At 35.5% G+C, this 17,153-nt stretch overlaps 1 protein-coding gene across 2 annotated transcripts in view; it reads left to right on the top strand.

The window, feature by feature from the left end:
• The window catches only part of LOC107165936 (uncharacterized), a 104,317-nt gene extending 89,181 nt beyond the window's left edge, over window positions 1-15,136 (top strand). Inside the window, exons 7-8 of one of the 2 annotated variants that reach the window (XM_015514375.2) lie at window positions 8,442-8,525; window positions 13,423-15,136. In XM_015514375.2, coding sequence (XP_015369861.1) covers window positions 8,442-8,525; window positions 13,423-13,664 — 326 coding nt within the window. In that variant the 3' untranslated portion in view covers window positions 13,665-15,136. The remainder of the gene's footprint in view (window positions 1-8,441; window positions 8,526-13,422) is intronic. The other variant, XM_015514384.2, reaches the window with a different exon arrangement.
• Window positions 15,137-17,153: the final 2,017 nt, after the last annotated feature.

Below are 17,153 nucleotides of genomic sequence, written 5' to 3'. Positions count from 1 at the left end.
ATTAAAACGCACGTTTGGAGGTAATAATATTATTATCTATGGACCGAACGAACGACGGTCCGAAACCAGTTTTTCCGGGAGCTTATTATAAACATAATATTATTATTATTTTATCGCATGATACGGTCTCGTCGCGTGCCCGGCGATCCAACCGCGACCATATTATGTACATTCGGCATAAGATCTCATTCCACGATATTATTTTTATTATATTATATCATAGTATATATATATATGTATACCTATAAATATAGTCTACGCGTTTTCAGGTACCTATCTACCTATGCTTATAAGTCACGTGAAGGCCACCTGCGCATGTGCGTGTGATATACATTCGGTGTAAAGCTTTCGTTTGCGGTCCGTCATCGCGCAATTTCGTCTCGGCCGTATAATAAATTCGCGTTTCCCGTGGTTGATTGATTGGACGGCGGCGGCGGCGGCGAAGATCGACGCATCGATGACTGTCAATTATTTTCCAAGGAGATTTCCGATCGAAATCTGCAGGCGATGGCGCGCGCAATAGAGAGAACAGAGAGAAACGCTATTCCTATAACTGCACCAACTTCTCGAATAATGTACCGTTTTCGCGCGCAATTAGTGCGGAGACAAACGAAAAGCCCATTCCTGTATTATACCTACACGCATCGTGTGGGTGCACCCCGCGCAATAATTGACGTCGTCGATCTCGTCGACTTATCAGATGGACGTATTATTATTGTTATATTGTCGTCTCGCTGCAGCTGGCCAACGAAGCTGATCGTGGCTGGTCGCCAAGCCGGCGACATAAATTATGCGTATACTCTACCCACTATAATAGGTGCCCATATAATAATAATAAAGTTCTAGAACGCTCGACGAACGCAAAAGCGGGTAGAAATGAGTTCGGAAACGCGCGCACGATAACGAGCAATAACAATAATAATAATTTCTATTACGATATCAATAATAATATAATGATAATAATAATTACAAAACGAGAAGCCGTATGATTTATGGCGCGAGTGTGTGACGTACGACGGTGGCGTTTACCTGGGAAAGCTTAACACAATGATTATATAGCGTATCTTCAGGTAAACTGCGGTATTGTATTATGTATATATTATTTATATTTTATTATTTTATAAAATCTGTAAGATAAAAACTGGCGGAGGACGGCCATACAGTTTATAATAATATGTGAAATTATATATTATTAAATTATGCAGTGCATAATGGCGGTGTACTGGTGTATTACAGGTATGATAATATATAGTAATAGTTATAGTGGATAGTGTATAATTATTTATCATCATCATTGTCTGTCTCGCCGCACGGGGTGACAAATTAGATCTGATAATATTGTACGCACGCGTTAGATTGCGACTGAACAGCCAGCGATTATAATACATAAGGGATACCGCATAATATACCTATTACCTATACAATAATATTATTATACGACACCTACCTACTATATTATTAATTTTTTTCTCGATTGTGATTAATTCGCGGCGACGTTGTTATAGGTCCCAGACATTATTTAGACTTCCAGCCGTAGTATACACGTTCGCAATTAAATATATAATATACATAACTATTATAATAACATTGTATATATAAAGATACCTGCTGCAGGAGTGGTCCGTGTGTAAAGGTCGCGGGTTTTATCTGATGCAATATTGTCACCTCCAATAGTAATAAATAAATTATATTATATTATTTTACCCAATAATCATCGACGTGTTTGCGGTGTTCACGTGAACGCTAATTCATGCAATAAAGCACGCGTGTGCGCTATATATATAGAGAGAGTACCTATCTCTAGTAAAATAATTTAAACAATATATTGAATAAAATAATATAATCGTTTTGTATATTTCTACCACGGCGAAACAGGTCACAAAAATATGTCCAGAGATATTTTTTATGTAACAATAAGATATCCATGACAAGCGCAGCGCTCTTATAAAAATATTTCATGCAATAAACAATATAATAGGTACGTATCGGAATTTCATGAGATTTTGGATCGAAGCAGACAGGCAAAAACCGATTTTCGCGCTTGATGCACTTACGTCGAATGTCGTCATCGTCGTCGTGATCATATACCAATAATAAGTACGAGCTCATTGTACGGACGGGAGGTGCAGACGGGCTGTACAGCCCCAAAAAGAACGTCTCAAGGGCACTACAGAATTCCATAAGCCGCGCGCGTGTGACCTCTCCCGGTGTGTCCAAATTAATTTTGAGACTGTACATTATAGTATATAATAAAAAAAACACAAACACACATACGCGTTCGCGCGATAATAATATAACGTTACAACGTCTAGACCGGTTCATTCTTCTCGTTTCTGTGTCTCAAAATGCGTATAACTTCGTATAACATTATATACGTATATAGGTACAAGCGAACAGCGGCAGGCATTATTTTTTATTTTTTTCAATTTATACTCTCCTCCGTCCGAATTGACCGCAGTCATTTGTCATGTGTCCCGGGCACGCGGTCGACGTGTTCCGTCTTTGTCACAACGATTTCGGTATTCGTCATCGCCGACGCGTACACGCCGTAATAGGTACCTACACGTAAAAATTGCTTCGTCGTCGATACCCATCGTCGTCGTCGTCGTCGTCGTCTGCTCGCCGGCCATATTTGATCATACCTATAATGATATTATATACCATCAGGTTGTTTCCAGGCGTATAATAATCATATATAATCATTCTCATCAGATTATCTGAAAACCTATAATGTCGTTTTATGATGGGCACGCGCAGGTGTTTTAAGGGATGCTATTACGGAGCAGCCGGGTACGACGTCCCTCGCCTCTGCGTGCGTGTACGAACGACAACGATTATTGTATCGATATTAATATTTAATTATTATGATTGTACATACACACATGGACCGTGCAAGTGTAGCTTTCATCATGTATATGTATATCGATTAGCCGCGATGACACTTACCCGACAGTGGACATACGTCATATACAATTTATACTCGCATATACCTATATACTAGCTATTGTGTATGCGATGGATGCAAACATTTTTTATTCCCGAAGAGAACGCAAGTGCGTGTATCGGTCGTGACTCGCGAGTAGATTTTGTGCACGGGACATAATAATAATAATATTTTATTATTGAGTACACGCAATAACAGAAAATGGGGGCGAAGAAGCACAACGTCCGGGTAAATAACATTGGAATAATAATAGCAAAAAGAAAAGAAAAGGAGTATTATAATATTATTATCTTATCACGGCTTCTCCCCCCGTCGTCCCGGGATGGACACTGCTCAGTGTGTATAATAGTCTCTGGTCGCGCGTAACCGTAGCAGCGTTGCTTGGACAAAAAGCGGCTAGAAAATAATAATATAATAGATGTGTACGTATGTATACGCGACGCGACGACGTATGCAGAGCTATTATTATACGTATATATTATATTTATCAATCGAGCAGGAGCCCCGCGAGTAAATTAACTTGTAATTGCCATCGGTTCATTAACATAAACACGGTCGTGCACCGTTCACTTATCTACCGCTTACATCTGCCCTGCGTCCCATAAAATATATTATATACAGAGGGAGTGAGATAGAGAGAGAGAGAGAGAGAGAGGAATAATATAGGTATAGGTACGAGTGTGTATTATAACGTCACCGTCTTACACGCCAGTCGGTAGGTTATTATTGGTCGGGGCTGATTTACGCGTGACACACGACCCGGTCTCGTCGCCGGGTAATTATTATGTATTTAAATATCGTCCTTCCTGCACCGCAGATGCCGCCGCCCGATGGAATGTTTCCGTCGGCGTCCGATGTAGTCTATATTATACAACTTATTATATATACATTGCATATATATGCTTATATATTACATTATACTATATATGTATTGTCAGCGAATACGCCGCCGCCACCAGCGATTTGTATAAAAGTTTAGGTAGATAAAAATGTGTAGTTTTTAAAACGCCGTCTGTTGTTTCCCTTGCCACCACGTTTAATAATAATTTAATATTCGTGAAATAAACTAATGGTGATAATGACTACAAATAAACGGCGGGAGACTTTGACGAGTGCTTCCCAAAAGTCGCGTTTCTCCCTATATTATGATGTATAGGACGACTGCTGCTGTAGCAGGTGTCTTTTCGCTTTTCGTGACACCTGCCGCTAGCACGCGTCCAGACAAGGATCACGAGTCTAAAGACTTATTATTATTATTGTATTAATTTATCGTATCATGTAATAAATTTCGGCAAAGGCTGAACCCGTGGGCGAAAGGTTACTGCTGCATGTGTTGTACAACAACATCCCGTCATTAGTATTTGTTTTCTTCCCCCTCACCCCCTTTCAATTTACTATTATATTATGTACTTATTAAATGTTAATTAAAAATCCACGTGTGTTAATCTACGCATTATAGGGGGATGGCATTTCGGGAAACAGAAAAACAGTGTTGCGATAATATGATACTATGGGGATATTACGGGGACGCGCAGTGTAATCAGTAGTCACTTCCAGGAGCTCAACCTGATCGAAAACCGATTTAATTTCTATTTTCACAAATCGACATTATACCAATAATCGGTAACCATAATTTAATCCAATGTTCATCATCAGGACTGCGTCCGTTGACTGCGGCAATTTTATTTTACTTTATTATATTGCATGATGTATATTAAGATGTTAAGCGAGGAAAACCTTTAAGACGCTGTGAAACGCTCTTTGTTTGGATTTATTGTTTTGTTTACGACGCCTTGCTGTACGCGCGTGCACACACACACATACACACACCCCTCAACGGAAGACATCCCACGCGCAGCTACCGCGGTATATACCTCGTTCGATATCTGCAGCAGGTATATGGTAGCGGACTGACTGCTACCGCTGATACAAATTATGCGCGAGCATGATTCGAAGGCGTCCGCGGAACACGAGGGGCTGGGCGAAGTCGTCGGACCTACGGGCGAGAAGGAGGGGTTGGGATGGGAGGGTGGTCAAACCCGTTCTCCCCTTGGAATAATAATTACCATCGTAATTTAGCTATTATACGTTCGTATATGCACCGGCCCGAGCGATCCGACCTGTTCTCGTTTCATACCTTATATATTATTTTGTTTTATATATTATACATATAGACACCAGCTATTACACTCTCACACACACACAAACACCTATGCATAATATTTATTATAATAATATAATATAATCTATCTTCTTTTTTTTCTTTGTTTTTAGCGTGTGTTTATTGCGCTCGTGTACTTATGTATATAATATAGTAACTAACCGTGTACACGTAATGAAACGTTGTATTATTATAGTATCGGCCGGTACACGACAGCAACGTATGCATATATTGCACACCTGTGTTATTACATGTTAGTATATTATTATTGTAATGGTATTGCGCGTGGAAAATGTAATATTTATATTAAAAAATAAAATCTCACACGAAAGCTACGGCGGTGGTTTCCGCGGCCGCGGAGAGATGTATAATATACTGGTCCGGTGTATTATACGACGACGACGACTGTCTGATGTGCACGGCGGCAGATCGACGGGTAAACATAAATAATAATAATAATATTAATATAGAACATATGAAAGTAGATTTGGGTTATAGAGACGGACGAAGCGAATAAGAGAAACACGATCGATCTGCTACCTATATATACATATATATACAGCAGCTAAGCAGATGATGGTAATGCGGTTATGAGCCTTATAATAATGTTTACGCGTTGGATTAACGCGTATAATATATATTATAAAGACGCCTATGCTATAATATTATGAAGACTAAATATATTATACGATGAAGACGAAGCCGATCAGATATCGAATGCTTACAAACTTAATATCCACAAACATAAATTATATATTATTATTATCGCATCTATTATAATTTATAAGCATCACTCAGCTCTAACATCCCACACACATATTATATTTTAGATATGTATAAAACTGCAGATAATTTGCTCATGACGTGTACCTATATATCCATAGACCGAGAGATTTCATTATTATCAGTTTCGTTTCGAGTTTATAATATATAAATTAGCACGAGGGAAAACTTCTATTTCTATATCATCTTTGCCGCTTGTTAATACGAAGCCAGATATCACATTTTGTATTATGATTTATGATATTCTGTTATGTAATCGCGCGCAACAGTGACGTACGTAGAAAAAAATTTTGGAGTTGTTCTTTAAAATCAGTTATATTGATAAGTAGAAATTTTTTTATTAAACATACGATTTTTTCTAAGAAAATTTAGTATAATACTTTTTTTTTAATATAAACATTGATATAATAAAAACAATTACAATATTGAATCTAGTTTTCATGAATTTATAGCCATTATGTTTAGAATATCTTAACAATTAATATCTATATTATATCAATTATTTTAACTTGTTAGTATTACATTTTAATTCTGCTTTAGCTGGTTTTTTACAAACACAATTTAATATTACACTTGTCTATTGAAGTATAATATGAGTAATATGACAATTAACATAAAAATAGAATAAGTAAATAACCATACAAAAAATAAATATTTCGGGGCGTGTTTGAACACTTAAAACACAGAGGGGTGTACGTGCCTGTTCGGAGAATTGGCGAACAACATATTATACCTAATAACATATGTGACCGACTGCACGAGCGGATGACTACGATCGATATTATGTATTAAAGTCTCCAGACGTTATCAGTAGGTACTATTAACGTTATTAGAAAATTTGTAGCGATCGACTGGGCTTGCTATCCTGCACATTACGCATAAAGAATAAAAGCGTTGACGACGACGGACATATTTTATTCAATATCGAATTGAACGCGCGCAAATTAGAGGAGACGCCCAGTCAGATGGTCTTGGTGGTTGCAGGAAATGATGACGATTGTGCCCATTCTATATATCTGCTATATGCGTAAATATATACCGACAATATGTATATGCGCGTATATATTGTATTATGTGTACTGGTACTTTGTATAGTGACGGCGGTGGAGGCTGCGACTGCCGACTAGTGCCATTCAAAACGACGACGATATAGTAGCTAGGGGCGGGATGTGGAAATTTCTTCGCCTTATTATAATCGCGACAACGTGACGTTTGAATTGAACAATGCGATGTCTAATTAAAATCGTCTCGAAACGACCGAGGCGACGGATGGGGGTGAGCGAATCGACCCAATCGAAAATAATAATAATATTATTATTATTATTAATTGTTATAATATTATTGTATAATGTATACCATTTCGCCGAGACGACACAGAGCCATCACTGCACGTCACAGTAGTCACATGTCCTACAATCACGTGGTCGGGCACGAAGACAAATTCTCTTTCTCTCTAGCTCTCTCTGTTTCTATCAGAATATATACTAGCACGACACTCATCAACGAAATATTATATTATATACATAACAACATAACTAATAGCTGCTGTAAACGCGACTATGCTGGAGAAAGAATTAACAAATACAATTTCACTAGAAAACCAGTGTTTGCATACCATTATATTATGCTTTTTGAACTAATTCGACATAGATGTGTAATCCTCCTGTTTAGCATTAGATTTAGCATTTAGTGTGTTTTCAAAAGCGATTCAAGCTATACTCTAAACTCTCATATTAATGCCTCTGAGAAAAATTTCTAAAATGTTCGCCAAAATCGGACGAGTGCAGCTTTTTAGTCTATAAGCTACAAACATACCAACAGTAAAAACACAGCAACTCTTTATTATATAAATAAAAAAAACATTCGAATTTCGAGATCAGTAACGAAATTCGTGTGTGAGTTACTGAGCTACCTATATAGAAATCTATATGGGATGAAAAATTAAAATATAAACATACTACAAGGAATACGATGGTTAAATATTTTGGTTCAGTAGTTTCTATAATATGTCTATATATAAGCCTCATCTAAACGTACATTTATTTTTATATACATATTATAATATATTTACGTCGTATACTACGTATATACGAAGTGTGTGTGTGTGTGAAAGAGAGAGAGAGAGAGAGAGTGAAACCCATTTCACGTGTTTATTATTATGGTCCGCCGCTGCAGGTTTTCTCTTGACGCGGAATCGTGATATTTATTCCCATCCGGATAACACGAATCGACGACTGTATAATATTGTAATATAATATATTTTAATCCGGATTAAGGTTTCGTCTTGCTGTATAACATGCATATTATATACGCGTAAACATAAATATCGTAAAATACTCATCGCTTAATATTATCAATTATTTTTATTGACACGACGATAACTGCAGTCTGCAGGTTGTTCGTAAAGTAGATAGCTATAATAGACACGTACTCGTAGTAGGTATATATAGATACATATTATATTCGAAAGCGTAAATATATGATATTATAGATCGAAAATAATAGGTATGTGCGAGACGTATATTTAACGGTTGTGTTTTTTGTTTGTTTCAGGAGACAAACCGCACGCTTGCGAACTGTGCCAAAAGAAATTCGCCCTCGCCTGCAACCTGAGAGCACACATGAAGACCCACGAGAGTGAGTATAGTATTTAATATTATCCGTAATACCTATAATAACCACATCATCTTCATCATAACGTGAGCTCGCCGATTACGACTGTCGTAGCCGCGAATCTGTGTTACCCATAATATATATATAATCTTTAAATATTATTTATTACTCGTGTACACGGAATGATAGCAATTAGTATTAGAGTTTCGACAGAGTCCGCGGTACGCCACGTGGTAGGGATTGTCCTCGTTCTCTATATTTTTTCTCTGTTTTTCTACCTTTTTCTCGCAATATATCTCGGCACAATCGTTATTATTATCTCATCGTTATATTAATTATATCATATAGACTGCAGCATGTACCTACGCGTGCGTATATACCCATCTTACGTAACGTAGTGGTACCCATGATATACTTGGCCATATATAAGCGCGTGCACCCATCTTTACAGCAGAGATTACCGACCGATTCATTAGGGCTGACAACGATATATATATATATATAATAATATAATATAATATAAATACAGGTGGATCACGTTGACGCCGTCTAATGCCGCGATCGCAATATAACGTGTAATTTCCGCAACCCACTAACCACACACACACACGTGTAACATATACCTATATAAGCCATAGACGTGTTATAGTCGAGTGCGGGAGTATGGCTGAGTCCTATAATAATATTATATTATAATTATTATAGTTATATATACGTCGCCTCGCAATAATTACGTATATAGGTAATGAATAGTCTCGCGACGTGTTATTATAATATAATATTACTATATATATTTATTTTTTTGTAAGGGTTGCGCCGTCTGTGTTTACGCGATATAAATACGTAGGTACTATAGAAAACGTCGCGAGACTATGTAGCTGCAGAAGGATAACAGGCTCTGGGCACTGTAAATGTTAACAATAATAATTATAGCTGCGATTTTCTCGAAGGAAGATAATATTGTTATATACATGTACATTGCCATACCGATTTTCCTCAAAAAAAAAAAAAAAATGGCGAAATAGTTCATCACATTTCTGTTATCATACAGTTCTCGTATAATTATTCCTTATAACTTATAAGTGTCCATTCTGATTAATTCATTTCTGTGATGATAGTCAAGACTCTCGAGTAATGAATTCCGCTTGAACTGTAATCTTTAACTGTGTTATTATGGCCGGTTGTGCTACAAGAATATTATAATCTTAACTGGTCTTTATAATATAATATACGCTAATTTTCTGTACATATAAATATGAGGCAGAACAGTTATGAAGCGAAAATTCGCATGACGATCGCTACATAATAATATAATATATATTTTAATGCTGCGCTAATCCCTCATATATTTTTAAAGCGTCTTTTATTACACTTGATTATCTTGGTATAATATGGTTCGGTCACAATCCGGTGTTTGTAATATTAATTATTTTAAGTATAAGTATAGTGAGTGAACGTTTACTACCACCATCATCTTCACCCAATCCACTCAGTCCTGGTATCTTATTTTATGTACTTTACTTTTTTTATTGACTGAATGTAGATTGTAAATATCCGTTTAATTTATAGACATAAGGTAATATGTTAATTATTACTATTAGTATGCAGATAATTTCAATTCAAATCCACTTAAATGATGATAAAAAATGATTGAATTTTAGAAAAAAATATTGAAAATTTACAGGGAAAATTAACCTATCTCTTCAAATTAAAAATAAATCATCCTGTAAATATGTACCTAAATATGTAAATACCTTACATTATTATAACATTATATAGTCCCCGCTCAGCATAAACCCGATTATATTATAGCGACCGCGTGCAGTTTTTACGTTGGCTCAATCTACCTGTAATTATCCGTCACAAGTATATTATAATACACACTTCACCTATCCTTTCGGTTGATAAATATGTACCATAATAGGTGATGTATATTATATTATCATTATTGTATATACGATATATTTATATACAAAGACGTCGGAGTCGCCAAAAGTAATACGAGTAACTAATAACTAATAGACGAGCGCGTATATTTAGGAAAGTTAAAAACTTCCGTGTAATACAGTGTTAATATTATTATTTTTCTCGTGCAGTCTATATATTATTCATTATATGTATACATGCAAGTATAGGCACTTTTTATCGGCTGCATAATAATAATATAATGCTGTATAATTATTATCATACACCTGTATGGGATTACGTACTGGGGAGATCGAGTTTTGGCCGAGACTGCGAATAAAGTTGCTTGGCGCGGTGAATTGAGAGAGCTATATGATACAGCGTCGTCGTCGTCACCGCTTCGTGTATGTAATATATTAATTTCGCTTCATAATTTTTTTTTTTGATTTTCGATCGAGATCGTCGTGGGCAAGACGATAGGAGTGACGGGAGCGGGCAATCGGATGTGCGACGACGGCGATGATAGTATTATCATTATACCCACTCATCATCCGTATAACGATCGGACGGGTGCGGGACGCGGACAGCGTGTCGAATGAGCAGGCGAGAAATCCGAGCGCGCGAATATATGTTATGAAAACGGAATACGTATTAGAGAAGCCGACGGATAATGACGACGGACGTGGAAATATATATTATTATTTTTATACATACCTCTAACACAGGTCCGGGTCGTCTATATACACACATACGCACAGCATATCAATTTATTATACGATATGCATTATAATATTATGTAGATTAACAGACAACTCGCGGCAAACGATAATTTTCTATACGCATTATGTACCTAGGCGTATTATCCGCCGTATTAGGAAAATTATTATTACTTATATGTAGTGCGCGTATCATCCGACACCGCCAATACATCAAACGATGATTTATTTTTTTTAAATAACACACAATATTAAATCAATATACTGTATAATAACAGATATCGGCACACTATTACTGTTATATTATATATACTTTTAATCTGCAGTTGCGAAGTCGTATATTATTATGATATTGCTGCACAGGTTAATTATGATTCGATTTACTCGCAAATTCATATGATTTAAGATTTAATTACAATACTATATCAATATTCGTCGTACATATACTTGCGATTTTCACGGCTGTCGCTGGACGATGACTTTTTTTTTGTCGGATCAATAATGGACGGGCTAAATGTTTTTATTACATACATTATTTATGTGTGAAATATATCACACGCAAGGCCTTTATTTTATGATGGACTATGAACGGATATAAGAAAACTGAGAGCGAAATGTTATTACAGAACGGCCGGACACAAAATTCGTTTATAATAGATATATTTTATTTAACCCATAGGTCATAATAGGCTGCAGAAGATGCGCGTCGTGATCGATATTGTTAGTCATTATAGCTTTTGCTCATAGTATATGCGTTATTTGATATTTTTTAGGATTTATTTTTTATTTTTTGACAGCCACCGCACTGCAGTGCACGTCACCATCACTGCGGACACGAAACTCAAATCCATTACGACGTTTAATATTTTTCTTAAAACGAATTTTTTTTCCATTTTTTTCCCACCGCCACGATGCCGCCGTTCGTATACCTCTCTATACACACTTTCACGCGAACGATATAATATGTTATTATTATTATCATTATATTATACACGGTATATGTGGGCGTCGTTTTCCCTTACGCGTAAACACACGTTACGCGTGTTTACGTGCTGCGTCGGCTAAGTCTAAGGCCTATCGTGAAACACCGATAGTATAATATAGGCATTCTATACGTTTTCAACCTCATCTCGGCCAACTCTCCGCCGAAACGATGTACCTACCGCTCGCGTTTACATTGCCCAAAAATGGGGTGTTTCAAGCCTCTTATTTATACACCGTTATTGGCGAAAACCGTGTGTAGGTATGTATATATATGTACACCTTTTCAGTGAACCAGTCCCGTGTGCTCGCCGCGAAAATTGTCCTCGCATTTATCTGTGGCGCCTGTATTTTATTACATCTAAAATAATAGTAATAATACTACCCAAATTAATAGACATTGGCGTACATTTGGTCGTCCTATTATACACGCACTTACGCCCACCGAATTACCCCCTTTAGGTATATATAGGATAACGAACGGATAATAATTGGCGACCTATAAAAACACTTAAACCCTTAATATAATGCTATCTACGTATAATGATATATATATATAATACATAATAGCCGAGGATCTCGGCAAACACTGCCCTTTATAAATATATATATTAAATCCATTAGATTCTGTCGTTTGGTGGGATTGTATAAAATATAGAAAAATGTTATCCGAAAATCCTCGATATATATCAGCACAATATGTATAATGTGTGTGTATTATATATAATCGCACAAATCGAACGAATGAAATCGGTCAGAAAACATTGTATTTATGAACCTATATTATTATGCTGCAGACTGTGATATTCGAATAATTTCAGACTGTACCTTGCAGATCATATCGCGTTAATGTGATCAGAACTCGATATTTGAAGAGTGCAATGCATATTCCTTACGAAATATGACGAATAAAATCACTGGTTATTGCTTTGGAAATTAGTTCATGTCAAGGTTGACGATTTTTTTGCAATTTAACAACTATAATATATACATATCAAACAATAACCAAACATATATATATATGCTGTGCGCATGCATTTCGAAATTTGCTCAAGTTTTTTCTTGCCACTGAACATCAAGTCGCTGTTTTTTATTATTATTATTATTGTTATAAACCTGTACTTATACATAATACTACACGATAATAATATACGCTCACACTTTAACAATATAGGTACTATTAATAACGACAATATACTTATATATACCTATATAAATTTATAATAAAATGACGTTATCCCGACTCGATCTAGTCGTCGGGCCGTATTATACTATATATTTTAATATGTTTTTAATTTTTTCCGTCTCGTTTTCCGCAGGTGAAACCCAAGAGGAGTGCAACAAGTGCGGTAAGGTGTACATGGCCCCGGAAACGGACAAGGGTCGCGGCGGCGCGTGTCCCGAGTGCTCTCCGGTGTCGCGTCTGCCGTCCACCGACGCCGCATCAGTCGCCGCGGGGGTTTCGCCGCCGGATGAGGAGCGGTCTTACGGAGGCGATTCGGAGGACTGTTCGTCGATCGGATCCGCAGACGACTGCAGCAGCAGCAGGGGTGGCGTGTGAACGGCTGCTGCTGATGGGTAGATGGGGTGGGTGGGTGATGGCGTGACGTGGGTGGCGGCGCGTCTCCAGACGGCTACCGCGGTCCGCCGCGCTCACCCTCAAGACACACGCGTTTGTGTATTTTCGATCATTAATTAAAGGAAAAAAAATACTGATACGAAATGTACAAGAACATATTATTATTATATACGACTCGCCTCACTCGTGGTCGTCACACACTTGCCGAACACGTCTTGTTTCCGTTTCTCATCCGGTGTAACACAACTCGTTGGCGACGTCGACGATTATCATATTATTATTATTAGGCACCTAATAATATAATAGTAATAATATTATCATCGTAAATTATTACGCGTGCGCCCGGCGACTGGCAAATTAAACAAAATGTACAATACGCGAGAGGGAGCACTTAGGCTTTTATCGATTTTCGTGATTTTACGACCAGGTCGAACATAATAATATTATTATCATATTATAATAAGGAGGAAAAAACAATTTTATGAGTTTTCGGAGTAACAATGTCGTAAAACTATACGGACGTAATTAATGTGTCGTCGCGTATTTTTTTATTTTTTCGTATCGCACTCATCATCGTTAATTAATACACCCGCCCGTGTCTGTGTGTGTACTGTGTATATATTTTATATAAATATTTTACAATATCATGTGAATGTATTATAACACGGCGAGCTACCTGAGCGAGCGTCTTATAATATATTATTATTAAAATAAGAATAATAATAAGATTATTACTATTTACTATATTATTATAATTACCTATATCATCATTATTATATTATTAATTATTATTTTAATTATTATAATTATTATCTCATCATTGGTTCGTATAACATAATATAATGTATAAGTATTCGCGTTTAATATTTCTTGGTTTTATTTTGCTCTTGTCGCAACCACGGTATAATATTATACCTAAAGTCGCGGTGAGTTTTTTGATCACGATCGATTCATATATTGTATAATAGTATTAAATACGATATTGGTGAATATCAATATAATTTTTTTTTACATCTAAGTGTCACAGCGATGATGATCTAAATGCGCGTATTTCTGCGGAGTCGCGCTCTTGTGTATAATATTAAATATTATTATTATTATATTGTGTATGGCGTAGTATTTTTAATTCTAGTCACTTTATTATTATCATCATTTATAATTTTTTTACTATGTTTATATACAGTGTATATTTTATTTGTTGTACATATCATTATTAAATATATTACCTATATATTATAATAATAGATCGCTGTAACATGATATATATATATATTTATATTATTGATTTAAGTTTTTAGTATTACTCGTATGAAGAATCTGTGTTTTGATGGAAAAAAATTTTTTTTTTAATAATATTTATTATTCACGTGTAAAATCTATATGCTTAATAAATGTAATATCTCTTGCATAATACATTTATAATATAATATATTATATACATTTTTATTTTTTAACATTGTTGATTTTTAATCGTTAGATATTCCTACAACTCATCACTCCATCCATATACGTATATGCGCCGACAACAGGTCGTCAGCCAAGTCGATCACGGCTTTAAAATGATATCGGTAAATCGCACATTAAAAATGAATCACACCAATATCGGTTGATCACGTATAGCAGGTAAGTACCTAATCTTCATAGACCTCATACTCATAGACGGAACATGTGTCATATAGTTAACTATGTTGACGATACGCTGCGTGCCACAAAGCACCGAAGCACACCGCACATGCGCACTAGCAACGCACGATAAAAATCCATATCAATAATATTGCACAAGTATCGTACGATTGCTGTAGTTATCACGAGAGAGAGGGTCATAATAATAATCGAACTTGCAGACCATAGGCGCAAATCACCAAAAAACATTAGGGGGGCTTAAGCACCAAAAATTTTTGAGGAAACAGACCAAACTCGTGAGGGGCGAAGCCCCTCACACACCCCAATAGTACTATGCTATATATTATATAAATAAAAATCAAACAAACACAACTAAACATTTTATTATTATTATTTATTTATTAAAAATGTAAAGGCAATGTGCGCTTATTTGCAGCAAACTTATTTAAAATTATGTCTTTATCAATGACTAGATAGCTCCCAATATGAATTATCGATAAGTCAGATAGTCTTTCCTGACCCATCGTGGTACGTGTCCTAGATTTCACAATTATTATGATATTATATAATATGTTTTATACGTCATTGCAGTTTAATATATCCAGACGTAAACTCGACATATTATATTATAAATACCTAATTAAATAAATATAAAACTGTTTTTGAATTTTTAATAAATGTAATTATTTTGAAAATGTGATGGTAATAGTACTATAAGTTATAATCACGGGATTCGGGGTGCTAGCATTTCGGGGTGTCTGCAATGCAGACAGTTTTCTACAGCTTAAATGCGGTACATAACCAAGCAACAGGATCACAGTGTGGAAATTGCCTGGCAACGGTAGATCCTACCAACTTATCTATAATTAATGTATTGGACCTGATTCGATTACATTACACCAAACAAGGAAAATTAACGAGGTAGATGATGCTATATTGTTGTAGAACATGGCCACTCATATTTTCAAACACCAAATCGGTTATCACATTTGGTTGAAAATATTAGTGAGTATAATATATAGGAGAATTTTTTCGTTAAAAAAGCTTTAAAACAAATAAACTGTACTATTCGTAAGACGTCTTTATATAAAACGGTATCTGATGATATATTAATTAATTTGAAAGACAGTCATGATGTATCAATAAAACCATCAGTGACGTAGTTGACATTTATTCAATAGCTGAATGGGTTTTCAGAAGTTGTGAACATATTTATAATATTAAAAATGATTTATATGCTAAAATAAAAATACATGTATGCAGTAGTACTAAAAGAATTTTTAAGGATGATCATTGTATAAGGAAAAATCTCTTTATTAACCATATAGAAATTGATAGATTTAAAAAGGCGAAAGATTTTTTCGATTTGAAGGGGAACCGGTGCAGTGTTGAGAAATTGATAGAAGTTATTATTATTTATATATATTTAGATGTCAGATTACACCATGTAACTTATAAGAATCTAATCATGAAAAAATTAACAAAATTAATTCTTTTTCGCAACGAAAAATAATCATCAACTATTTATTTATTTGTAATACTGGTGTACTTAATCAGCATAACAATACATTTTTTATTTTTATTGAATTATTTCAAATTTTTATTATTATTGTTATTTTTACGAATTTACTTTTTGTGTTTAAGACATTTTGTTACCTCATTTCCATACCATTCAGTAATCGCTATTCACTAATCGGTATGTAGTAGGCGCTAGGCAGTCGCTGTCCGCACTCCGCAATAGCTGTTTTCTGAGCGCTTATATTATCACAATAATTATTGTGTAGAAGTTTAAAAAAAATTATTTTTTTCCAAAAAAAGGACATCATCGCTACACGTTTTCTCTTGACC

The sequence above is a fragment of the Diuraphis noxia genome, unplaced genomic scaffold (genome assembly GCF_037042655.1).
Source record: "Diuraphis noxia isolate RWA-SAM2 unplaced genomic scaffold, SU_Dnox_SAM2 contig0004, whole genome shotgun sequence".
Classification (NCBI taxonomy): domain Eukaryota; kingdom Metazoa; phylum Arthropoda; class Insecta; order Hemiptera; family Aphididae; genus Diuraphis; species Diuraphis noxia.
The sequence above is the reverse complement of the archived record's forward strand: the minus strand, read 5'-3'. Positions and strand labels throughout refer to the sequence as shown.